At 49.9% G+C, this 27,371-nt stretch overlaps 1 protein-coding gene across 1 annotated transcript; it reads left to right on the forward strand.

Annotated features, from left to right (window-relative positions):
- The first annotated feature begins 1,313 nt into the window (after positions 1-1,313).
- psma6a (proteasome 20S subunit alpha 6a) lies at positions 1,314-26,574 on the forward strand. The gene is made up of 7 exons (XM_048536998.2): positions 1,314-1,472; positions 17,868-17,962; positions 21,186-21,267; positions 22,306-22,461; positions 24,495-24,673; positions 24,853-24,947; positions 26,392-26,574. Exons 1-7 carry the CDS (start codon positions 1,397-1,399, stop codon positions 26,447-26,449), a joined length of 741 nt encoding a protein of 246 aa, XP_048392955.1. The 5' UTR covers positions 1,314-1,396; the 3' UTR covers positions 26,450-26,574.
- Positions 26,575-27,371: the final 797 nt, after the last annotated feature.

Below are 27,371 nucleotides of genomic sequence, written 5' to 3' on the forward strand. Positions count from 1 at the left end.
CTCGAAGGGCCAAATGGCCTACTCCTGCACCTATTGTCTATTGAATATTAACACTTCCAAAACCTTACCTAAAATGTCTTCCTCAAGTTGTTTTCTCCATAGTGAACATTAATACATTTTAAGTACATAACCAATTTAACATTTATCATTACCTCGTCTCCCTCAAGTCTCCTAACTTCAAAAATTCAGACAGTTTAATTCTTCCAGAATATGTTCTGTTTAGTATTTTGAGATAAGTAGGTCTTTTGCTCGAGGACTGTTTATTTTGATGTTGATCTTATTATTCCTGGAAATTATTTCTCCACTAGAGATCTTCATCTCTAGAATGTCCTTTGCAGAGTTACGGTTAAACCCAGCAGTTGGTCCACTACCTTATCTGAAGGACCTCTAATGTCCTCCAATCCTTTACAGACAACTGCTAACTCAGGTATTTTGCACGCACCATCTGGAACACCCATCAAAGATAGCTGCTTTATTGAATCAGGTCCAGCAAATTTTGTTTTAACTCACACTCCAAATAAGTTGGCAAAAATTATATACATGAAATAATGAAAGTTTACTGTATTATTACAACCTCTGTGATGTCCAAGCAATCAGCCTAGATCGAGTGAGAAGGCTGTCTGCTCATAAGTTTTATTTAAGGGAAAGCTGTGTTATTATTGAAGTGATTTAAGCTGTAAATAAAATAGAACTATGATATATATTGCCCCTACATTATGATTCTGTTACTTAGAGTGTGTTTTTATATTATGTGGGCTGCTTGATCAACCAGCACACTCCTGGTCCCAAAGGTGCCTGTTAATAAAAAGACTGGTGTACTTGTCCCCTTGGGGTCTTCAGACCAGGTGTGTATTAACAATATCCAACAAAGATGCAGCTTATTACACGATAGCAAAAGCAGAAGTAATATTGACAATTTGGGCACAGTTACAAAGACTATCAGGAGCTTGAGATGAAATGTCTATCATCATTGTGAGCTTGGGGTGAACTGCTCATTTACCATCTGCTGTTGAAAGGAATAATCAGAGTGAATGGGAGCTTAATGCAGTCTTCAACATTAACACTTTCTAAATCAGGCTTTTAAAACCCTATTTTGTCTTTAGTATTTCCAGAATCCACAACATCTCACTCTCGAAGTGACTATTATTCGTTGTGGGTGAAACTCTGAATATTCCCTTTCCCTGCACAGCCAAGACTACAGGAATTTTCTGAAGAAGGGTCCAGCCTTCTAGCTCCTCTGATGTTGTTGGGCGTGCAGTGTTCAGCCAGCTCTACACCTTGTGGAGAATACTGCCGGGTCAGAGGCCTGTCACACAGGATATCCTGTCGGGTTGGGAGGTCAGTTCTGGTCGCGGTGTTGCATGTTGTTGATCTCCGGTTTGGTTTCTTTGTCACCATGTCCCGGGGATCGAGCGCCGGCTTTGACCGTCACATCACCATTTTCTCCCCGGAGGGAAGGTTATACCAAGTAGGTGAGTGTGTGAGAGAGAGAGCGGCCTGGTACCGGCCACCAGCGCCGGCTCAGAACTGCTCCGTCATCGCGGGCCCAGCCCCCAGGCGGAGGAGGGCGGCCCGAATCCTCCCGTCATTGTGGTGGTGGGGGGGGAGGGAGAGAATAACCCCGTCATTGGGGGGGAGAGAGAGAGAATAACCCCGTCATTGGGGGGGGGGGGGGGAGAGAGAGAGAATAACCCCGTCATGGGGGGGGGGGAGAGAGAGAGAGAATAACCCCGTCATGGGGGGGGGGGGGGAAGAGAGAATAACCCCGTCATGGGGGGGGGGGGGAAGAGAGAATAACCCCGTCATGGGGGGGGGGAAAGAGAGAATAACCCCGTCATGGGGGGGGGGGAAAGAGAGAATAACCCCGTCATGGGGGGGGGGGAAAGAGAGAATAACCCCGTCATGGGGGGGGGGGGGAAAGAGAGAATAACCCCGTCATGGGGGGGGGGGGAAGAGAGAATAACCCCGTCATGGGGGGGGGGGGAAAGAGAGAATAACCCCGTCATGGGGGGGGGGGAAAGAGAGAATAACCCCGTCATGGGGGGGGGGGAAGAGAGAATAACCCCGTCATGGGGGGGGGGGGGAAGAGAGAATAACCCCGTCATTGGGGGGGGGGGAAGAGAGAATAACCCCGTCATGGGGGGGGGGGAAGAGAGAATAACCCCGTCATTGGGGGGGGGGGAAAGAGAGAATAACCCCGTCATTGGGGGGGGGGGAAAGAGAGAATAACCCCGTCATTGGGGGGGGGGGAGGAGAATAACCCCGTCATTGAGGGGTGGGGGGGGAGGAGAATAACCCCGTCATTGAGGGGTGGGGGGGGAGAGAATAACCCCGTCATTGAGGGTGGGGGGGGAGAGAATAACCCCGTCATGGGGGGGGGGGGAAGAGAGAATAACCCCGTCATTGGGGGGGGGGGAAGAGAGAATAACCCCGTCATGGGGGGGGGGGAAGAGAGAATAACCCCGTCATTGGGGGGGGGGGAAAGAGAGAATAACCCCGTCATTGGGGGGGGGGGAAAGAGAGAATAACCCCGTCATTGGGGGGGGGGGGGAGGAGAATAACCCCGTCATTGAGGGGTGGGGGGGGAGGAGAATAACCCCGTCATTGAGGGGTGGGGGGGGAGAGAATAACCCCGTCATTGAGGGTGGGGGGGGAGAGAATAACCCCGTCATGGGGGGGGGGGGAAGAGAGAATAACCCCGTCATTGGGGGGGGGGGGAAGAGAGAATAACCCCGTCATGGGGGGGGGGGAAGAGAGAATAACCCCGTCATTGGGGGGGGGGGAAAGAGAGAATAACCCCGTCATTGGGGGGGGGGGGAAAGAGAGAATAACCCCGTCATTGGGGGGGGGGGGGAGGAGAATAACCCCGTCATTGAGGGGTGGGGGGGGAGGAGAATAACCCCGTCATTGAGGGGTGGGGGGGGAGAGAATAACCCCGTCATTGAGGGTGGGGGGGGAGAGAATAACCCCGTCATTGGGGGGGGGGGTGGGGGGGGAGAGAATAACCCTGTCGTTGAGGGGGGGGTGGGGGGGGGAGAGAATAACCCCGTCGTTGAGGGGGGGGTGGGGGGGGGAGAGAATAACCCCGTCGTTGAGGGGGGGTGGGGGGGGGAGAGAATAACCCCGTCGTGGGTGGGGGGGGGAGAGAATAACCCCGTCATTGGGTGGGGGGGGGAGAGAATAACCCCGTCATTGGGGGGGGGGTGGGGGGGGAGAGAATAACCCCGTCATTGAGGGTGGGGGGGGAGAGAATAACCCCGTCATTGAGGGGGGGGTGGGGTGGGGGGGGGGAGAGAATAACCCTGTCATTGAGGGGGGGGTGGGGTGGGGGGGGGGAGAGAATAACCCCGTCAGTGAGGGGGGGGTGGGGGGGGGGAGAGAATAACCCCGTCAGTGAGGGGGGGGTGGGGGGTGGGGGGGGAGAGAATAACCCCGTCATTGAGGGGTGGGGGGGGAGAGAATAACCCCGTCATTGGGGGGGGGGGGTGGGGGGGGGAGAGAATAACCCCGTCGTTGAGGGGGGGGTGGGGGGGGGAGAGAATAACCCCGTCATTGAGGGGGGGGGTGGGGGGGGGAGAGAATAACCCCGTCATTGGGTGGGGGGGGGAGAGAATAACCCCGTCATTGGGGGGGGGGTGGGGGGGGAGAGAATAACCCCGTCATTGAGGGTGGGGGGGGAGAGAATAACCCCGTCATTGAGGGGGGGGTGGGGGGGGAGAGAATAACCCCGTCATTGAGGGGGGGGTGGGGTGGGGGGGGGAGAGAATAACCCCGTCATTGAGGGGGGGGTGGGGTGGGGGGGGGGAGAGAATAACCCCGTCAGTGAGGGGGGGGTGGGGGGGGAGAGAATAACCCCGTCATGGGGGGGGTGGGGGGGGGGAGAGAATAACCCTGTCATTGAGGGGATGGGGGGGGAGAGAATAACCCCGTCATGGGGTGGGGGGGGAGAGAATAACCCCGTCATGGGGTGGTGGGGGAGAGAATAACCCCGTCATTGAGGGGTGGGGGGGGAGAGAATAACCCCGTCATTGAGGGTGGGGGGGGAGAGAATAACCCCGTCATTGGGGGGGGGGGTGGGGGGGAGAGAATAACCCTGTCATTGAGGGGGGGGTGGGGGGGGGAGAGAATAACCCCGTCGTTGAGGGGGGGGTGGGGGGGGGAGAGAATAACCCCGTCGTTGAGGGGGGGTGGGGGGGGGAGAGAATAACCCCGTCGTTGAGGGGGGGGGGTGGGGGGGGGGAGAGAATAACCCCGTCATTGGGTGGGGGGGGGAGAGAATAACCCCGTCATTGGGGGGGGGTGGGGGGGGAGAGAATAACCCCGTCATTGGGTGGGGAGAGAATAACCCCGTCATTGGGGGTGGGGAAGAGAGAATAACCCCGTCATTGTGGGGGGAGAGAATAACCCCGTCATTGGGATGGGGGGATGAGAATAACCCCGTCATTGTGGGGGGGGGAGAGAATAACCCCGTCATTGGGTTGGGGGGGGAGAGAATAACCCCGTCATTGTGGGGGGGGAGAGAATAACCCCGTCATTGTGGGGGGGGGTGGGGGGGAGAGAATAACCCCGTCATGGTGGGGGGGAGAGAATAACCCCGTCATTGTGGGGGGCTGGGGGTGAGGGAATAACCCCGTCATTGTGGGGGTGGTGGGGGAGAATAACCCCGTCATTGGGTTGGGGGGAGAGAATAACCCCGTCATTGGGTTGGGGGAGGAGAATAACCCCGTCATTGTGGGGGGGAGAGAATAACCCCGTCATTGTGGGGGGGGTGGGGGGGAGAGAATAACCCCGTCATGGTGGGGGGGAGAGAATAACCCCGTCATTGTGGGGGGGGGAGAGAATAACCCCGTCATTGGGTTGGGGGGAAGAGAATAACCCCGTCATTGTGGGGGGGGAGAGAATAACCCCGTCATTGTGGGGGGGGAGAGAATAACCCCGTCATTGGGTTGGGGGGGAGAGAATAAACCCGTCATTGTGGGGGGGGAGAGAATAACCCCGTCATTGTGGGGGGGGAGAGAATAACCCCGTCATTGTGGGGGGGGGAGAGAATAACCCCGTCATTGGCTTGGGGGGGAGAGAATAACCCCGTCATTGTGGGGGGGGAGAGAATAACCCCGTCATTGTGGGGGGGAGAGAATAATCCCGTCATTGGGTTGGGGGGAGAGAATAACCCCGTCATTGTGGGGGGGGAGAGAGTAACCCTGTCAGTGGGTTGGGGGGGAGAGAATAACCCCGTCATTGTGGGGGGGGTGGGGGGGAGAGAATAACCCCGTCATTGGGTTGGGGGGAGAGAATAACCTCGTCATTGGGTTGGGGGGAGAGAATAACCTCGTCATTGGGTTGGGGGGAGAGAATAACCCCGTCATTGGGTGGGGAGAGAATAACCCCGTCATTGGGTTGGGGGGAGAGAATAACCCCGTCATTGTGGGGGGGGGTGGGGGGGAGAGAATAACCCCGTCATTGTCGGGGGGGGGTTTGGGGGAGAGAATAACCCCGTCATTGTGGGGGGGGTGGGGGGGAGAGAATAACCCCGTCATTGTGGGGGGGGGGTTGGGGGGAGAGAATAACCCCGTCATTGTGGGGGGGTGGTGGGGGTGAGAGAATAACCCCGTCATGTGGGGGGGAGAGAATAACCCCGTCATTGTGGGGGGGGGAGGGGGGGAGAGAATAACCCCGTCATTGTGGGGGGGGGGAGGGGGGGAGAGAATAACCCCGTCATTGTGGGGGGGGGATGGGGGGAGAGAATAACCCCGTCATTGTGGGGGGGGGAGAGAATAACCCCGTCATTGTGGGGGGGGGGAGAGAATAACCCCGTCAATGGGTTGGGGGCAGAGAATAACCCCGTCATTGGGTTGGGGGGAGAGAATAACCCCGTCATTGTTGTGGGGAGAGAATAACCCCGTCATTGGGTTGTGGGGAGAGAATAACCCCGTCATTGTGGGGGGGAGAGAATAACCCCGTCAATGGGTTGGGGGGAGAGAATAACCCTGTCATTGTGGGGGGGGTGGGGGGGAGAGAATAACCCCGTCATTGTGGGGGGGAGAGAATAACCCTGTCATTTGGTTGGGGGGAGAGAATAACCCCGTCATTGTGGGGGGGGTGGGGGGGAGAGAATAACCCCGTCATTGTTGGGGGGGTCGGGGGGAGAGAATAACCCCGTCATTGTTGGGGGGAGAGAATAACCCCGTCATTGTGGGGGGGAGAGAATAACCCCGTCATTGTGGGGGGGGTGGGGGGGAGAGAATAACCCCGTCATTGTGGGGGGGAGAGAATAACCCTGTCATTTGGTTGGGGGGAGAGAATAACCCCGTCATTGTGGGGGGGAGAGAATAACCCCGTCATTGTGGGGGGGGTGGGGGGGAGAGAATAACCCCGTCATTGTGGGGGGGAGAGAATAACCCTGTCATTTGGTTGGGGGGAGAGAATAACCCCGTCATTGTGGGGGGGGTGGGGGGAGAGAATAACCCCGTCATTGTTGGGGGGAGAGAATAACCCCGTCATTGTGGGGGGCAGAGAATAACCCCGTCATTGGGTTGGGGGGAGAGAATAACCTCGTCATCGGGGGAGGGGGAGAGAATAACCCCGTCATTGGGTTGGGGGGAGAGAATAACCCCGTCATTGGGTGGGGAGAGAATAACCCCGTCATTGTGGGGGGGAGAGAATAACCCTGTCATTGTGGGGGGGTTGGGGGAAGAGAATAACCCCGTCATTGTGGGGGGGTGAGAATAACCCCGTCATTGTGGGGGGGGTGGGGGGGAGAGAATAACCCCGTCATTGTGGGGGTGGTGGGGGGGAGAGAATAACCCCGTCATTGTGGGGGGGAGAGAATAACCCCGTCTTTGTGGGGGGGGTGGGGGGGAGAGAATAACCTCGTCTTTGGGTTGGGGGGAGAGAATAACCCCGTCATTGTGGGGTGGAGAGAATAACGCCGTCATTGTGGGGGGGGGTGGGGGGGAGAGAATAACCCCGTCATTGTGGGGGGGGTTGGGGTGAGAGAATAACCCCGTCATTGGGTTGGGTGGAGAGAATAACCCCGTCATTGGGTGGGGAGAGAATAACCCCGTCATTGGGGTGGGGGGAGAGAATAACCCCGTCATTGTGGGGGGGAGAGAATAACCCTGTCATTGGGTTGGGGGGAGAGAATAACCCCGTCATTGTGGGGGGGGTGGGGGGGGAGAGAATAACCCCGTCATTGTGGGGGGGGGGGTGGTGGTGAGAATAACCCCGTCATTGTGGGGGGGAAGAATAACCCCGTCATTGTGGGGTGGGTGGGGGGGAGAGAATAACCCCGTCATTGTGCGGGGGGTGGGGGGGAGAGAATAACCCCGTCATTGTGGGTGGGGAGAGAATAACCCCGTCATTGGGTTGGGGGGAGAGAATAACCTCGTCATCGGGGCAGGGGAGAGAATAACCCCGTCATCGGGGTTGGGGGGAGAGAATAACCCCGTCATTGTGGGGCGGAGAGAATAACCCTGTCATTGTGGGGGGGTTGGGTGAGAGAATAACCCCGTCATTGTGGGGGGGTGGGGGGGAGAGAATAACCCCGTCATTGGGTTGGGGGGAGAGAATAACCCCGTCATTGGGTTGGGGGGAGAGAATAACCCCGTCATTGGGTTGGGGGGAGAATAACCCCGTCATTGTGGGGGTGAGAGAATAACCCTGTCTTTGGGTTGTGGGGAGAGAATAACCTCGTCATTGGGTTGGGGGGAGAGAATAACCCCGTCATTGGGTGGGGAGAGAAGAACCCCGTCATTGTTGGTGGGAGAGAATAACCCTGTCATTGGGTTGGGGGGAGAGAATAACCTTGTCATTGGGTTGGGGGGAGAGAATAACCCCGTCATTGTGTGGGGAGAGAATAACCCCGTCATTGTCGAGGGGAGAGAATAACCCCGTCATTGGGTTGGGGGGAGAGAATAACCCCGTCATTTGGTTGGGGGGAGAGAATAACCTCGTCATTGGGTTGGGGGGACAGAATAACCCCGTCATTGGGTGGGGAGAGAATAACCCCGTCATTGGGTTGGGGGGAGAGAATAACCCCGTCATTGTGGGGGGGAGAAAATAACCCTGTCATTGGGTTGGGGGGAGAGAATAACCCCGTCATTGTGGGGGGGGTGGGGGGGAGAGAATAACCCCGTCATTGTGGGGGGGGTGGGGGGGAGAGAATAACCCCGTCATTGTGTGGGGGAGAGAATAACCCTGTCATTGGGTTGGGGGGAGAGAATAACCTCGTCATCGGGGGAGGGGGAGAGAATAACCCCGTCATTGGGTTGGGGGGAGAGAATAAGCCCGTCATTGGGTGGGGAGAGAATAACCCCGTCATTGTGGGGGGGAGCGAATAACCCTGTCATTGTGGGGGGGTTGGGGGAAGAGAATAACCCCGTCATTGTTGGGGGGGTGGGGGGGAGAGAATAACCCCGTCATTGGGTTGGGGGGAGAGAATAACCCCGTCATTGGGTGGGGAGAGAATAACCCCGTCATTGTGGGGGGGAGAGAATAACCCTGTCATTGGGTTGCGGGGAGAGAATAACCTCGTCATTGGGTTGGGGGGAGAGAATAACCCCGTCATTGGGTGGGGAGAGAATAACCCCGTCATTGTGGGGGGGAGAGAATAACCCCGTCATTGGGTTTGGGGGAGAGAATAACCCCGTCATTGTGGGGGGGAGAGAATAACCCTGTCATTGGGTTGGGGGGAGAGAATAACCTCGTCATCGCGGGAGGGGGAGAGAATAACCCCGTCATTGTGTTGGGGGAGAGAATAACCCCGTCATTGGGTGGGGCGAGAATAACCCCGTCATTGTGGGGGGGAGAGAATAACCCTGTCATTGTCGGGGGGTTGGGGGAAGAGAATAACCCCGTCATTGTGGGGGGGTGGGGGGGAGAGAATAACCCCGTCATTGTGGGGGGGTGGGGGGGAGAGAATAACCCCGTCATTGGGTGGGGAGAGAATAACCCTGTCATTGGGTTGGGGGGAGAGAATAACCTCGTCATTGGGTTGGGGGGAGAGAATAACCTCGTCATTGGGTTGGGGGGAGAGAATAACCCCGTCATTGGGTTGGGGGGAGAGAATAACCCCTTCATTGGGCGGGGAAAGGATAACCCCATCATTGTGGGGGGGAGAGAATAACCCTGTCATTGGTTTGGGGGGAGAGAATAATCTCGTCATTGGGTTGGGGGGAGAGAATAACCCCGTCATTGGGTGGGGAGAGAATAACCCCGTCATTGTGGGGGGAGAGAATAACCCCGTCATTGGGTTGGGGGGAGAGAATAACCCCGTCATTGTGGGGGGGAGAGAATAACCCTGTCATTGGGTTGGGGGGAGAGAATAACCTCGTCATCGGGGGAGGGGGAGAGAATAACCCCGTCAATGGGTGGGGAGAGAATAACCCCGTCATTGTGGGGGGAAGAGAATAACCCCGTCATTGGGTTGGGGGGAGAGAATAACCCCGTCATTGGGTGGGATGAGAATAACCCTGTCATTGGGTTGGGGGGAGAGAATAACCTCGTCATCGGGGGAGGGGGAGAGAATAACCCCGTCATTGGGTTGGGGGGAGAGAATAACCCCATCATTGGGTTGGGGGGAGAGAATAACCCCGTCATTGGGTGGGGAGAGAATAACCCCGTCATTGGGTTGTGGGGAGAGAATAACCTCGTCATTGGGTTGGGGGGAGAGAATAACCCCGTCGTTGGGTGGGGAGAGAATAACCCCATCATTGGGGGGGGGAGAGAATAACCCTGTCATTGGGTTGGGGGGAGAGAATAATCTCGTAATTGGGTTGGGGGGAGAGAATAACCCCGTCATTGGGTGGGGAGAGAATAACCCCGTCATTGTGGGGGGGAGAGAATAACCCTGTCATTGGGTTGGGGGGAGAGAATAATCTCGTAATTGGGTTGGGGGGAGAGAATAACCCCGTCATTGGGTGGGGAGAGAATAACCCCGTCATTGTGGGGGGGAGTTAATAACCCTGTCATTGGGTTGGGGGGGAGAGAATAACCTCGTGATTGGGTTGGGGGGAGAGAATAACCCCGTCATTGGGTGGGGAGAGAATAACCCCGTCATTGTGGGGGGGAGAGAATAACCCCGTCATTGGGTTGGGGGGAGAGAATAACCCCGTCATTGTGGGGGGGAGAGAATAACCCTGTCATTGGGTTGGGGGGAGAGAATAACCTCGTCATCGGGGGAGGGGGAGAGAATAACCCCGTCATTGTGGGGGGAAGAGAATAACCCCGTCATTGGGTTGGGGGGAGAGAATAACGCCGTCATTGGGTTGGGGGGAGAGAATAACCTCGTCATCGGGGGAGGGGGAGAGAATAACCCCGTCATTGTGGGGGGAAGAGAATAACCCCGTCATTGGGTTGGGGGGAGAGAATAACCCCGTCATTGGGTGGGGAGAGAATAACCCTGTCATTGGGTTGGGGGGAGAGAATAACCTCGTCATCGTGGGAGGGGGAGAGAATAACCCCGTGATTAGGTTGGGGGGAGAGAATAACCCCGTCATTGGGTTGGGGGTAGAGAATAACCCCGTCATTGGGTGGGGAGAGAATAACCCCGTCATTGTCGGGGGGAGAGAATAACCCCGTCATTGGGTTGGGGGGAGAGAATAACCCCGTCATTGGGTGGGGAGAGAATAACCCCGTCATTGTGGGGGGGAGAGAATAACCCTGTCATTGGGTTGGGGGGAGAGAATAACCTCGTCATCGGGGGAGGGGGAGAGAATAACCCCGTCAATGGGTTGGGGGGAGAGAATAACCCCGTCATTGGGTGGGGAGAGAATAACCCCGCCATTGTCGGGGGGAGAGAATAACCCTGTCATTGGGTTGGGGGGAGAGAATAACCTCGTCATCGGGGAAGGGGGAGAGAATAACCCCATCATTGGGTTGGGGGGAGAGAATAACCCCGTCATTGGGTGGGGAGAGAATAACCCCGTCATTGTGGGGGGAGAGAATAACCCCGTCATTGGGTTGGGGGGAGAGAATAACCCCGTCATTGTGGGGGGGAGAGAATAACCCTGTCATTGGGTTGGGGGGAGAGAATAACCTCGTCATCGGGGGAGGGGGAGAGAATAACCCCGTCAATGGGTGGGGAGAGAATAACCCCGTCATTGTGGGGGGAAGAGAATAACCCCGTCATTGGGTTGGGGGGAGAGAATAACCCCGTCATTGGGTTGGGGGGAGAGAATAACCCCGTCATTGGGTGGGATGAGAATAACCCTGTCATTGGGTTGGGGGGAGAGAATAACCTTGTCATCGGGGGAGGGGGAGAGAATAACCCCGTCATTGGGTTGGGGGGAGAGAATAACCCCATCATTGGGTTGGGGGGAGAGAATAACCCCGTCATTGGGTGGGGAGAGAATAACCCCGTCATTGGGTTGTGGGGAGAGAATAACCTCGTCATTGGGTTGGGGGGAGAGAATAACCCCGTCATTGGGTGGGGAGAGAATAACCCCATCATTGTGGGGGGGAGAGAAAAACCCTGTCATTGGGTTGGGGGGAGAGAATAATCTCGTAATTGGGTTGGGGGGAGAGAATAACCCCGTCATTGGGTGGGGAGAGAATAACCCCGTCATTGTGGGGGGGAGTTAATAACCCTGTCATTGGGTTGGGGGGAGAGAATAACCTCGTCATTGGGTTGGGGGGAGAGAAGAACCCCGTCATTGGGTGGGGAGAGAATAACCCCGTCATTGTGGGGGGGAGAGAATAACCCCGTCATTGGGTTGGGGGGAGAGAATAACCCCGTCATTGTGGGGGGGAGAGAATAACCCTGTCATTGGGTTGGGGGGAGAGAATAACCTCGTCATCGGGGGAGGGGGAGAGAATAACCCCGTCATTGTGGGGGGAAGAGAATAACCCCGTCATTGGGTTGGGGGGAGAGAATAACCCCGTCATTGGGTGGGGAGAGAATAACCCTGTCATTGGGTTGGGGGGAGAGAATAACCTCGTCATCGTGGGAGGGGGAGAGAATAACCCCGTGATTAGGTTGGGGGGAGAGAATAACCCCGTCATTGGGTGGGGAGAGAATAACCCTGTCATTGGGTTGGGGGGAGAGAATAACCTCGTCATCGTGGGAGGGGGAGAGAATAACCCCGTGATTAGGTTGGGGGGAGAGAATAACCCCGTCATTGGGTTGGGGGTAGAGAATAACCCCGTCATTGGGTGGGGAGAGAATAACCCCGTCATTGTCGGGGGGAGAGAATAACCCCGTCATTGGGTTGGGGGGAGAGAATAACCCCGTCATTGGGTGGGGAGAGAATAACCCCGTCATTGTGGGGGGGAGAGAATAACCCTGTCATTGGGTTGGGGGGAGAGAATAACCTCGTCATCGGGGGAGGGGGAGAGAATAACCTCGTCATCGGGGAAGGGGGAGAGAATAACCCCATAATTGGGTTGGGGGGAGAGAATAACCCCGTCATTGGGTGGGGAGAGAATAACCCCGCCATTGTCGGGGGGAGAGAATAACCCTGTCATTGGGTTGGGGGGAGAGAATAACCTCGTCATCGGGGGAGGGGGAGAGAATAACCCCGTCATTGGGTTGGGGGGAGAGAATAACCTCGTCATCGGGGAAGGGGGAGAGAATAACCCCATCATTGGGTTGGGGGGAGAGAATAACCCCGTCATTGGGTGGGGAGAGAATAACTCCGTTTTTGGGGGGGGGGCAGAGAATAACCCCATCATTGGGGGTGTTGAAGAGAGAATAACCCCGTCATTGTGGGGGGGAGAGAATAACCCCGTCATTGGGTGGGGAGAGAATAACCCCGTCATTGGGAGGGGGGGGGAGAGAATAACCCCGTCATTGGGGGTGGGGAAGAGAGAATAACCCCGTCATTGTGGGGGGAAGAGAATAGCCCCGTCATGGTGGGGGGGAGAGAATAACCCCGTCATTGGGTGGGGGGGAGAGAATAACCCTGTCATTGGGTTGGGGGGAGAGAATAACCTCGTCATCGGTGGGTCGGGGGTGAGAGAATAACCCCGTCATTGGTGGGGGGGGAGGAGAATCACCCCGTCATTGGTGGGGGGGGGGTGGGGAGGAGAATCACCCCGTCAATGGTGGGGGGGGGAGGAGAATCACCCCGTCATTGGTGGGCGGGGGCTTGGGGAGGAGAATCACCCCGTCATTGGTGGGGTGGGGGAGGAGGAGGAGAATCACCCCGTCATTGGTCGGGGGGGGAGGAGAATCACCCCGTCTTTGGTGGGCGGGGGGGTGTGGAGGAGAATCACCCCGTCATTGGTGGGGGGGGGGAGGAGGAGGAGAATCACCCTGTCATTGGTGGTGGGGGGAGGAGAATCACCCCGTCATTGGTGGGGTGGGGGGAGGAGAATCACCCCGTCATTGGTGGGGGGGGGGTGGAGGAGAATCACCCCGTCATTGGTCGGGGGGAAGGAGAATCACCCCGTCATTGGGGGTGGGGGAGAATCACCCCGTCACTGGGCGGGGGAGCGAATAACCCTGTCATGGAGTGGGGGGGAGAGAATACCCCGTCACTGGGCAGGAGAGAGAATAACCCTGTCATGGTGGGGGGAGAGAATAATGGTGGTGGGAGAGAATAACCCCGTCATTGGTTGGGGGGAAGAGAATAACCCTGTCATGGTGGGGAGTGAGAATACCCCGTCATTGAGTTGGGGGGGGAGAGAGAGAATAACCCCGTCATTGGTGGGGGGGGAGCAAGGAGAATAACCCCGTCATCGGCGGGGGGGAAGGGAATAACCCTGTCATTGGGGGTGGGGAAGAGAATAACCCTGTCATTGGCTGGGGGGGAAGAGAATAACCCCGTCATGGGGGGGAGAGAATAATGGGGGTGAGAGAATAACCCCGTCATTGGCGGGGGGGCGGGAGGGAATAACCCTGTCATTGGGGGTGGGGAAGAGAATAACCGTGTCATTGGCGGGGGGCGAAGAGAATAACCCCGTCATTGGGGGGTCGGAGAGAATAACCCCGTCATTGGGGGGTGGAGGGAATAATCCCGTCATTGTGGGGGGAGGGAATAACCCCGTCATGGGGGAGAGAGAATAAATTGGGGGGGGAGATAATAACCCCGTCATTGGGGGTGGGGGAAGAGAATAATCCTGTCATTGGCGGGGGAGTGAATAACCCCGTCATTCCGGCGGGGGAGGGAATAATCCCGTCATTGCGGGAGGTTGGGGGGAGAGAATAACCCCGTCATTCGGGGGGTGGGGAGAGAATAACCCCGTCATTGTCGGGATGATGGGGCGGGTGGGTAGTGAGAATAACCCCGTCATTGTGGGGCAGGGGGTCAGGGGAGTGAACTACCTAGTCATTGTCGGGGTGGTGGCGTCGGTGAATGGGTGAGAGAATAATCCCATCATTGTGGGGGTGGTGGCGTCGGTGAATGGGTGAGAGAATAACACCGTCACTGGGGTGCAGACGGTGGAGTGGGGGAGTGAATAACCCCGTCATTATTAGGGGGGAGTGGGGGGAGGTAGGAAGAGTGAGTTTAACCCTGTCATTGGTGGGGGTGGGAAGAGAGAATAACTCAGTCACGGGGCTGGTGGGGGGAGGGGGAGAGAATAACACTGTCACTATGGCGGGGTGGGGTGACGTGTGGGAAGAGAGAGAATAACCCCGTCACTGAGGTGGTGGAGGGAGAGGGCGAGAATAACCCCATCACTGTGATGGGGAAGTAGCGGGAGAGAATAACCCCTTCGCTGTGAGGGGGGGAGAGAATAACCACTTCGCTGTGAGGGAGGGGGAAGGGGGAGAGCATTGCTGTATTGGGTGGAGAAATGCAGGCTGAGGGGAAGAGAATAACCCCGTCACTGTTGGGGGTTGGGGGGAAGGGGCTGAGAATAACCCCATCACAGTATGGGGGAGGGAAGGGGAATGGGGAGTTTTTAACCCATCACTGTGGGGGGGTGGTGGGAAGAGAGAGAATAACCATGTCACTGAGGTGGAGTGTAGGGGTGGGGGTGGGTGTGCGGGGAGAATAACACTGGGGAAGGGTGGTGCAGAGTGTAACCCCATCGCTGTGGGGTGGGTGGGAGGGAGGGAGGGGGTCGTGGGGTTGTTGGTGGAGAGTATAATCCTGTCCCTTGGGGAGAGGCGGTGTTGAGGGTTTAACCCCATCACTGTTGGTGGCGGGGAGAGAATAGCCCCATTACTGTGGGGTGGGGGGTGGGGATTGGAAAAGGGGAGGAGAATAACCCTACTTGGGGGGGGGGCGGTTTTGGAGAATAACCCCAACAGTGTGGGTGGGTGTTGGGGAGGGGTGGGGAATAACCCTGTGGCTATGGTGGGGCAAGGAGGAAGGAAGCGGAATAATTCTCTCACTGTGGGGGAGGGAAATAAATCTGTCACTGTGAGGGTGGGCAGAGAGGGAGAGGGAGAGGGGAGTGAAATAACCCCATCACTGTGGGAGGTGGAGAAGGAGCAGAGGAGTGGGAAATATCCCTGTCACTGTTGGGTTGGGAGATGGGAGGGGAATAACCCCGTCATGTCAGGGAAGTGGGGAGGGGAATAAGCCCGTCACTAGGAGTTGGGGGGACTAACCCCATCACTGTAGGGGTGGGGGGAAGGGGGAGGGGAAAAACCCTGTCACTATGGGGGTGGGGGAGAGGGAGTCGGTGGGGCGAATAACCCTGTCACTGTAGGGGAAGGGGGAGGAGAATAACCCCATCACTGTGGGGTTGCGTGGAAGATGGAGTGGGGAGGGGAATAACCCCGTCACTGTGGGGGTGGGGGCGGCAGAGGGAGTTGTGAGAAGAATAACCCTGTCACTGTGTGGAGTAGGGGTAGGGCTCGAGAATAACCCCAACGGTGTGGGTGGATGTTGGAGAGGGGTGGGGAGTAACACTGTCACTGTGGGAGAGGGGAATAACCCTGCCACAGGTGGGGTGAGGGAGGGGAATAACCCAGTCATTGTAGGGGAAGTGGGGAGGGATATAAGCCCGTCACTGTTGGGGAGGGAAAGAGAGCGGAGGGGAATAACCCGGTCACTGTGGGGGATGGAAAGAGGGGGAAGAGGAATAACCCTGTTACTGTGGGCGAGGGGGGCGGGGTGGAAGGAAGAGGGGAGCGGAATAACCCTGTCACTTTCGGGAGGGAAATAAATCCGTCACTGTGGGGATGGGCAGAGAGGGAGAGGGGAGTGGAATAACCCCATCACTGTGGGAGGTGGAGGAGGGGTAGAAGAGTGGGAAATATCCCTGTCACTGTTGGGTTGGGAGATGAGAGGGGAATAACCCTGTCACTGTGTGGGGAGGGAAAGAGAGCAGAGGGAAATAACCCTGTCACTGTGGGGTGGGGGTGGGAGTGGTGGTAGAGGGACTGGAGAGGGGAATAACCCTCTCACTGTGGGGTGGGGTGAGCGTGGGCATAGAGGGAGTGGGGAGGGGAATAACCCTGTCACTGTGGGGATGGGGGTGGGAAGAAGAGGAGGAGGGAGGGGGTGGGAATAACCCCATTACTGTGGGGTGGGGGGGTATGCAGAAGTGGGTGGAGGGAAACAGGAGGAGGGTAACCCCGTCACTGTGGCGGTGGTGGAGAGAGGGAGAGGGGAGGGGAATAAACCTGTCACTGTGGGAGTGAAGGAAGTTGGGGGTAGGAAAAGGGATGGGGACCTAACTCCATCACTGTGGCGGTGGGGGACAGAGGGGAGGGAGGGGAATAACGCTGTCACTGTTTTGGGGGGAGGAGAGGAGAAGGGAAATAACCCTGTCACTGTGGGAGTGATGGAAGGTGGGGGTAGGAAAAGGGATGGGGACATAACCCCGTCACTGTGTGGGAGGTAGGCGGGAGGAAAATAGCCTCATTACTGTGGGTGGGTGGGGATGGGAAGGGATGTATCCCTTTGGAAGGGGAAGTAACCAAGGAGTTTGGATGGGTGAGAAAATGTGTGGGGTGGGGATTAACTCCATCACTGGTGGGGTGGATGGAGTAATAACCCTATCAGAGTAGATGGGGGGGGTGCGGAATGACCCCAACATGGGAGGGGAGAAAGAAAATAAACCCATCACAGTGAAGCAGGTGGGTAAACAGCCCCATTACAACAAGAAGTGGGGTACAGGTAAGTAACCCCAATTCACCGTGTGTTTGGTGTGGCAGGTAAATAACCCATTGCTGAAGTAAGTGTGGGGGTTGTGGGTGCTCGTAAATTACTCCATCATAGCAGATGGGGGAACATGGTAAATAATTGTTCACATGAGGGGGAGCATGCTAATAAATAACCCCATCACCAAAGGGAAAAAGGTGGGGGTTGCTGGTCAGTTCCCCATCATGGTGGGAGGGCAATGGTAAACAGCCATGTTACTGTGGGACAGGGACAGTGACAGTAAACAATACACAGGATGGGTTAAATAATTTCAGCACAGGGGACTAAAGACATCACCTGGAATAAAGGTAGCACACTATGGGGGATATAAATGATCCCAAAACTGAGTGGAGGGGTAAGAAATCTCAACACTAAATGATCCATCACAGAACGGGGGAGGGATCTAAATAATTCCAGTACACAGAGGGATTGGGTAAATTATCCTAGCAACCCCAGGTTAGCTGTAACACAGATATGGTGAGGCAATGGCGTGGTGGGAAATCCTGAAACAGATTGGAGGAGGAGGGGTGAGAAGGGTTAAATCCCAGTGCAGAAGTGTTAGGGGGGGCAAGGTGTTAACCTCGGGAGTGAGCCTGGAAGGGAAACATTCTAGTTGTTGTGTGGGATCAGAGAGAGTGGAGTTCATGGGCAGCTCAAATGTTGCTGTTGATGTGTGGATAATAATTTGTTGAAATAGTCAACATCTAGTAAGTGTTAGCGATGGTTTTGTGATGATTCAAGTTTTCAGAATGAGATCCGCCACAGCAAACTGAATTTGACTTGTGTTTCAGTGTCGTCAATCCCTTAGGGAATTTGTGTCTTTTGCAGAATATGCTTTTAAGGCTATAAACCAGGGTGGCCTCACTTCAGTCGCTGTTCGTGGAAAGGACTGTGCTGTAATAGTTACACAGAAGAAAGTGCCGGTGAGTGCAATTAAGTATTTTTTAAGTGGCTACATTTGAATAGAGGGGATTAACTAGGAGGAACTGAAATGGTATTACCAAAAAAAAGTTAAAGGAAGGAACTGTTGCTAAGTTATAATGTTCATGTTGCAGTAGGCATATAGCTTAACTCGAAGCTCAGAAATTTGCATTCACACGGCAAAATCAAGAAATGAAAAGGTGATTGCAGTAAAAAGTGAATTTTGAATTGTTGTAAACTCAAGCAGATCAATTGTGTGCTTTAGGGAATGAAACCTCTGTTTCTAATCAGTCTGACTGTTCCAACACTGATATTGTTCACTGCTAACTACTCTTTAGAATGGTCTAGAAAGCTACCCAGTTAGCCCATCACCCTCAACCTTGTGGCAACTGATGGGTAGAAAATGCTGACCTTGATAATGCTGCTTACATCCCAGGACCAAATTTGTTCTTTTGAAAAAAAGACTGTGTTCCTAGCCAGTAACTAAGTTAAATGAATAATCAAGCTGTCTTGATGAATCAGATGGTCAAACAAACTATGTTGATTTACTCCTAAATTGTACATTATGGAGTTAGCTGACCTCGGAAGGAGCAGAAATTGATGTGGTCCAGATCACCTCAGTTAATTTAAGGCCTTGTAAGTTATCTATGGTAAGTTGTAAACTGCCTACTTCTGATCTCTGCCTGAGATTCCATGGTCAAAAAATCGTATGACACCAGGTTATAATCCAACAGATTTATTTGAAGACCCAAGCTTTCAGAGTCTCGCTCCTTTGCAGAAGAAAGAGTGAGATTCCAAAAGCATGTGTTTTCAAATAAACCTGTTGGACTGTACCCTGGTGTCGTGAAATTTTTGACCTTGTTCACCCCAGTCCAACACCTGAACCTTCACATCATGAGATTCCATGGAGAGACATGTATGAAGATATTAGTCACAAATGGGATCTGACCTGGCTGTAAATGTCAGAATAGTTCTAGCTGTCATTGTCCGTTCTCTGCTAACCATCACTATTCAGGAAAGGAGCAAGAAAATCTAACTGAAATAATTGCATCCTGCATTTTTTAAGCAGCAGTATTTTTATATTATCACTTCAATTTAAATGTTGAAATCAGTCTTAATAGTATCTACCTAGTGCACAGTATAAATAAAATAAATGGGGCCAAATGTATGAATATATGCATAAATAACACTGAATAGAGAGAGAACTGAGATAGTCTGCCTGTTGAGTGGAAAATAAGTTCATTAGTGAGACATGATAATTTTCTTTATATGTTACTGACAGATGAAATTCAGTATAGAACAGTGAAGTGAGATGGTTGGGAATGTAAACAAAGTCAAGAGAATCCAAAATAAGTGGTGGTAGACTGGGTAATATAAAAGAACAGAAGGACTTTGAATGCATGTCTTTAGTACCCTGAAAGTAGCAACACAGATAGATAAGATGTTTAAGAAGGCATATTGAACATTTGTCTTTAGTAGTTCACACAGGGAACATAAGAAATGGGATCAGCAGCAGACCAAATAACCCTGTTCCCAATCCCTCTTGATTTCCTGGGTGACTGAAAGCCTGTCTGTCTCAGCTTTTAAAATTATATTCAATGATTGAGCATCCACAATCTTTTGAAGTACAAACTGAAACTGACAAGCTACTGACCAAGAGCTGAACATGAGATCGGGCTGGCTAGTTGTTTTTTTGGCAGCACGTACATAGTGAGCTGAATAACCACCTCGTGCCATACATCAGTAAAATCTGTGCTTTCAGAGGTAGATATTGGTTGGATTGTATTTTGTTGTGTCTGATAGCTCAAATAAGGTTCTGAATTTGGAATTTTTTAACACTGACTAAAACGTTTCAACTGTGTGTCAACTTAGCTGAATGGCAGCAGTTTTTGAGATATTAGAATGTCAGAGATTGAGGTCAACACTTGTATGTTCAGGGCAGAAATTCTCAATTTCTGTGATGTTAAACCATATGCTCATCAAAGTGCCTTCAGCTTTTTAGACCCTAAACTCTGGAATTCTCATTCTATTTCTCTCTCTCCCTTCAAATCTCACCTTTAAAATCTATTTCTGACTAAGCTTTTGGTGACCTGAATTCATTTGTATGCTTGCTCACTTTTCATGTTTGAGATAGCATGGTTTGTAGTGGTCAAACCAATGTCTACAGGGAATTTTGTTTTTAATTTGGAGATGAATTGCTGTTTCCTTTTTTTCCAGTTAATTGTCTGATATTACTCTGTTTATAATGTAAAATATGTGGTAATAAAAGCAAAATTGAGCTGGAAATCTGAAAGAAAACAGAAAATGTTAGAGATCCTCAGCAGGCTAGAGAGCAGCTGAAGAGAAAAATAGAATGAATCCTTTTGGATTGATCAGATATTGATGTGCGGAATCTCCAAAAAGACTGCTGTCCAATTTTATAATTGCGTTTTCAACATAGCAAAGGTTGTGGAGATTGAATTACAACCAGTTGTAATTCATCTATGTAAAGAGACAATTACATGCCACTCAGGGGCTGTTGTGTCACAGTGGCCATGTCCCAACCTCTTAACCATAAGGGCTTGGTTCAAGTCTCACCTGCTCCAGAGGTCTGTAATGATATCTCTGAACAGGCTGATTTAGAAAATATAATGACACGACAATATGGGACCTTTGTGGTACAGTAGTATGTCTCTACCTCTGAGCCAGGAGATGCAGCATCAAGTCCCACCTGTTCTAGAAGTGTGTATAAACACCTCTGGAAGGGTTCAATAGAAGCTAACTTTTAAAAATTACTCATCAATAAATGTTGATAAACAGGTCAGCTATCCAATGATATCTTGCTCATTCATTAGAAAGGCTGCCTGTAATAGAAAAATTGTGTGTTTAGAAATTATCTTGGATCATAACAGTGTTATACATAAACCCTAGATTCTTGAGATAATTGCCTTTCAGTACTGTTGGTCTTCAAAAGTATTCTGTAGTTTGTTCATACTATCAAATGGCATGTTTAAGTTCACTTGTGACTAATCTGGGAATGAGAATTCGCAGAGCAGAAGGTCTCCTGAGGTTCATGATTAACAAAAGATATTGTGCACCCTGCTTGGAGTGCTGTAATGAATTGACAGACATTTCTGTATTCACACTCTGTTTGCCCTAGCAATAGTATCCATGCCTGAACAAAGATGCAGTCTGTAGTTCTTAGTTACTATCCTTAATCCAGTGGTTTAATTTGCTGTTTTTCAGGATAAGCTATTGGATGCCAACACAGTCACTCACCTGTTCAGAATAACGGATAACATAGGATGTGTAATGACAGGAATGACAGGTAATAACCTGAAAAACTGATTCTGATTAATGCAGAATAACTCCATGTTTAAAAGCAATGCAGCAAAGTAAGAATATTATTGACGCTAATGCAAAAGTAGACACAGCATATTTCTAAAAGGACAGGAAATCCTAGAGGTGCTGATTAGGTCAAGCAGTGGAGAGAAAAACAGTTAATGATTCAGGTTAATAATGAAAAATATTTCAAGCATTTTCAAAAACTATTTTAATTTTGACCAAGTCCTGTACCTGATGACTTAACATTCGCATGTTCAACAAGTAAATTGAGTTATAATTGAAAAGGGGGACATTGTTAAAGGAGAGGTACAAAATACCACAGGATGGGACATAGGTTCCAAAATACTCTTTCTTTCCAATTCACGGTGTTTCAGATCCTATACTCAGTGTTACTTTTACCATTACTAATTGATTTATTTTTCTTCCTACTTGTTTCATCTTCGTACCTTCTTTTGTTATGGTGACATTTGCACCTATCAGATTTCTAAAACAACTTTTGAAGTCTCAGCCCAAACGCAGATCCCGTCCACTGTGTAACTTCCATCCCAGGCAGGACAATGTATCAGATCCCAAATCCACCCCACCTTGAATGGGGGAAATACATTATTGCTGCCAATTGGAACCATCAAATCCAGCCAACTGGAGTTGTGGTGGTGACGTGAACTTTTACATGTATGTTGTAGTCTGGAACTATAACTAGTGATGGTGGTAGCTACAACATCCAAATCATCACATAGCTGACCAGGAATCTTTCCTAGTCATGCTGCCTTTTGTTTGTACATAATGAAAGGATTGATGACTTGATATCCAACCACTTTGGCTGCATTATGAATGTACCTTGTGACCATCAAGTCCCAGAATGGGACTGGAACCTGAAACCTGGATCTGAGGCAGGGATAATACTTGCTGTGCAAAAAGACCTCCTTTTCCTAAAATTAACAGTGAAAATAAATCAATATTGAGAATATCAACGTTTCTTGAAAGTCTATCTTTTACGTGTTTTTTCCCTTTTTCTTTACAGCGGACAGCAGGTCCCAGGTACAGAGAGCTCGGTATGAAGCTGCAAATTGGAAGTACAAATATGGCTATGATATCCCAGTAGACATGTTGTGCAAACGGATTGCAGACATTTCCCAAGTATATACACAGAATGCTGAAATGAGACCGCTTGGATGCTGTAAGCAACTTCTGTATGCCTTATAAGATTAATGTAATATTATTTTTCATGTATTTGCAAACTGTAATGTCCCAGTCAACTGCTTTGATGGTCCCTCTATTGTGATTCCCAAATTATTTTCTTAATTAGAAAAGGTCAACTGATTAAACTTGGCAATCTTTCATTTCTGCAAAATTTGTTATCTCAATGTGATTTTAAAAAAAAGACTTTACCCATGAGTTAGTAGAATCAAATAACTAAGCCACAGTAAACAAGAAATTCTCTACATTGCTTCTGTATTAAATTAAACAAAGAGGAAGTTGCATTATATAGTCCCTTTAACAAACCAACGTTCTTTGTAACCAATTCAGCATTTGGAACTGTTGTTGGTCTTGTAGAGAAATGCAACAACCAATTTGCTCAAGGTGTAGTCTCATGTACAGGTTGAGGTACTGATCAGATAATTAGGTTTAGTGGTGTTAAGTGAGGGATAATTATTGGACAGAACTCCCATCCTGGATTATTTTTCAATTACCCATGATGCAATCTTTATAAATTTGACTGGGGACAACATGTAAATGTTTGTGATGCTCCACCGTTAAATAGCCTGTGATCTGTATGAATAATGCCCATTTGTGACACCTATAGGCACCTTCTTGAACAAGATAGCATTGGAGTAAGGGTCCTAAACTGGAGCTCCTCCGCTCTGACTGTCAGTCTGTCTTTTCTTTCCTATCGTTTTGTTTCTCTCAATACCTTTACTTCTCTCTTGACCTGAGCTAAGATGGTATTGATGGCAGCAAGAGGATCTTGCATGAGCCCCCAGCACAAACTTTGAGTAGGCCCTTATTTACTTTTCCGGACCAAGCACAGGACCTGGCATTGGATTTGTGCCTGCTTCATTGGTGGAAGCTATGTCAGCACAGTAGGCCCAACGGTGAAAGGTGGTGCCTGAGGATTAGCAGCCTGGTTGGGTCTAGAGCTGACAACAGTGAAGCAGTGGCAATAAGGCAACACAGCAACATCAACGAGGTGGGCCCAGTGGTGAGAGATGCGACTGGCATTGGTTGGTCTGGCAAAGACAATGGCGAGGCCATGGCAGAGCAGTAACGGACCAGCACCAAAAGATGGGCCTGAGGTTTGGTAACTTCAACTTTTGTTGGGTCCAGTGTGGACATCGAGGAAGCATTGGAGGAGGGTTGGCAGCGCAGGCAGTGTCGATGGTGATAAGCTGGCTCAGCACTACTGAATTCGCTGTATCTTTCCTTTTTTCCTTATTCTTAATTTAGTCAAAATAACACTGAATTGAGGTGACAAATGAAAGCTTCTCACTATATTTTGTTGCATTACTATAACACATGACAATAAATCCTTCATTTGTTGAAAAATAAATCATTCATTCAAAATCCGCATTACCTGTGTAAATTATCTCCAACGCATTTATTAATTTTCACTGATTTAATGAATAATGAAGAGTATCACCATTTACATCACTTCTGTTCCAAGTTGAATAAGTTATAGAATTCATTGAGGAATATGGCTTGAAACTCTTATGTCTTTTCCGTTCCTTTTAATTTAAAATTGAAAACAAAGGAGGGCAATAGATCTGTACCAATTTGTGACGTGCTGAGCCACTTCAGGTCCTATAGGATTTAGTTCATTATCAGAAATGTTCCTGCTGAAATGTGGGAATGTTGCCTTTGTGTCATTCATACTTCTGCTGAATAACAAGGACACTAAGTAACAATTCACAGCTAAGTGATAAAGATTGATTATTATTTTGGCAGTAGGGAAATTGTTGAGAGAAAGTTTAATCAGAGCTTTTCATTTTACTTACCATTAAATAGTTTTATAATCTAAGGAACTTGTAGGTTTATGGATAAGAAGTGGGAGGGTGGAGGTGGAATTAAGTATAACTGATCTCTCAAAGAACCAGCAAGAGTGTGATGAGCTGGATGCTCTTGCTTACTGTGAGCTTCTGTGTTTCTGTTAAATTCCAAGCGTAAGTACAGTGTATTTTTAAAAAAACTTCCCGATTTCATCGCATTTTACAGGTATGATTCTGGTAGGTGTTGACGAAGAACTTGGTGCTCAGGTTTACAAGTGTGACCCTGCTGGTTACTATTGTGGGTTCAAGGCCACTGCTGCAGGAGTCAAACAGACAGAAGCCACAAGCTTCTTGGAAAAGAAAGTTAAGAAAAAACTTGACTGGATATATGCACAAACTGTAGAGGTATGAAACTATTAAGCCTATCACTATCAATTAATCTGAATTTTTGAATTGACTTTTTCTCTCCTTTTTGTTTAATATGCTGAAAGTTAGTTTCTATTGCTTGTGATCCGAAAAGTGATTTTTTTAAAAGAAAGAATTTTGCTATCTTTTTGAAGTAATGCTTTTGGTTTTGTTTGTAGACAGCAATAACCTGCCTGTCCACAGTGCTGTCCATTGACTTCAAACCATCTGAAATTGAAGTAGGGGTGGTGACAGTGGATAACCCTAAATTTAGGTAATTTTAAAATAATCTTGTGCTCTGAATTAGTAAATGTGACTAATTATGGCAATTATTGTCTAAATTTCTGTTAAATTTTATTTTAAAATTCCTAGCTACGTTATCTTCTCTCATGTGATCTATGAGTTCAGTGCTAGGAGAATTTGAAAACACCTATGCAAAAACGTGCTAAGCTATTTTTATTAAAGTATATTTTGTGGTCAGAATTTATCACTCGTCTCTAATTGCCCAGAGGGTGGTTAAGAAACAGCCACATCATTGGATGTCTGGAATCATATATGAATCAATCCAGCAAGGATAGCAGATTTTCTTCCCTAAAGGACATTAGTGAATCAGATTTTATTAAACAATAATTGCCATTACATTTTTTATTCCAGTTTTTTTAAATTGAATTAAGTTTCACCATCCAGCACCATGGGATTTTAACCCCTGTCCTCAGAATATTAGCTGGGGTTCTTGATTACTAGTCTAGTGATATTACCGCAATGCCACCGCCTGCCATCATGGCCACTTTGACATGCGCTAGAGAATTATTGATTCTGAGATTAGATGCTTGGATCTACAGAGGTGTTACATGTTCAGTACTGACATAAGATTTTTTTTTAAAAGTAGCTTTTGATGCAAGTTGCAAAACGGCAATTGCCAATTGTCTGCACAAGCCTTCCTGATTTAACTTCATTGTGTTGACATGTTAGGCCAAGGACTTAACAGGCAGCCAGAATACAACTACCAGTTTACAATTTTAGTGTGAAACTTGGCTCAAAGAAAATCAATTCCGGAATAGTGCCTTTTTTTCAAACAGTGTTTGATATTTAGGCCAGTCCTCACCACTCGAGCAAACATGGACCCTTGTGATGCAGTGTTGGTGTCCCCATCTCTGAACCAGAAGGCCTGGGTTCAAGTCCCACTTGCTCTTGATATGTCATAACACATCTGGACGTAATGATTAAAAATATCCCGACAAATGTTGCCTGTTGGCAGCATCAGGGTAGCTGAGTAGTCGAAGGCACCAGACTTGATGAGTATTGTTCCTTGCCTTGTTGAAGCCTGGTGAATCCTGGTCCCTTTCTACATGGAGAGCACACTTCTAGCATGTTGGTAGTGTACTTTATTCTGAGTCAGGAGGTCTGGGTTCAAGTCCTCCTTGCTTTAGTGGTGTCTCATAACATCTCTGAACAGGCTGCTTAAAAAATATCAATACTTGAGTAAACTGCCCTCCAGAAGCCAAATTTTAAGTAAATGAACTGTTTCACTATTAAATCAAAACAGTTTCCCTTATTGTTTGTACTTTCTATTTACCGTCTTTATTCTTGAAATATGTTGAATTTTACTTTGAACAATTTAGAAATTGTAAATTAGCACAAATTATAATTACATTTAACTGCTTTCTTTTTAATTGTTTGTCTTAAACGTGAAAATCTTTATTCTTTTTTCCCCCTAGGATTCTTTCAGAAGCTGAAATAGATGCACATCTTGTTGCTCTAGCAGAGAGGGACTGAAATTCCATATAGTTCTGTATTTGTTACAAAGAGAAAAGTGTTAATGGAAGACTAGATTGCTGTAACAGAATGCCATCTACACTGTATTTTAACCTGTACAAATAAAGCTGAGGTTTTGGAACATGGTATTGAATAAAGTTATGTTTACATGTGCTCACATCTGATCTGTGGATCAAGTAGCGGTCTTCTCCACCATAAAAATGAGAGAGGAACTTATTTAAGCTTCTGTGAAATTCCTGAACTTCATGGGCCAATTAGAACCTGTTGTTTTGAGGTTAACAGAATGTTATGAAATCCTATAAGTTTAGGTACAGAATGCAACCGTTTTGGCCCTTTGAACCATTATAGAGGGGTTGTTTTAAAATGGGCATCTGGAAGTGAACTAGAAAAATATTTATGCAATTGTGACTTTGCGGTTTGCTTGTAATGCAATGAAATGAAGACTTTGGAAGGCTGATTAGTTGCCAATTCTTGTAATTTTTAAAAGTCAGTAAAAGAAAGTGTAGATGTGAATTTTATTTACTCAGAGGGATGTAAATCTTTGAATTTCTCTACCCCAAAGGACTTTGGGAGCTAAGTTTTAGTACATGTAGTATAATTGAAATGAAAATTGGTAGATTTCTGATTAGGAACAGCATAAAGCATTATTGTGATAGTGTGGGTAAAATGCACAGAAATGTTCAGTCAGCCATGATTATTAAATGGCAGATCAGGCTTGCTGAGCTGAAAGGCTTACTGTCCCTATGTTCCTAATCTTTAGAGATCAATGCACTAGCGCAGAGATTCTCCTTTCGCCAATAGCTTTAACACCAACTTATTCAAGGTTAGGCCTTTAATATTTGCATGCTTAGCATTTCAGTGTCGACATGCATCATAGCCCTCATCAGATTTGAACTTGGGTAGGAAACGAAAGCACAAGGCA

The sequence above is a fragment of the Stegostoma tigrinum genome, chromosome 10, assembly GCF_030684315.1.
Source record: "Stegostoma tigrinum isolate sSteTig4 chromosome 10, sSteTig4.hap1, whole genome shotgun sequence".
Classification (NCBI taxonomy): Eukaryota; Metazoa; Chordata; class Chondrichthyes; order Orectolobiformes; family Stegostomatidae; genus Stegostoma; species Stegostoma tigrinum.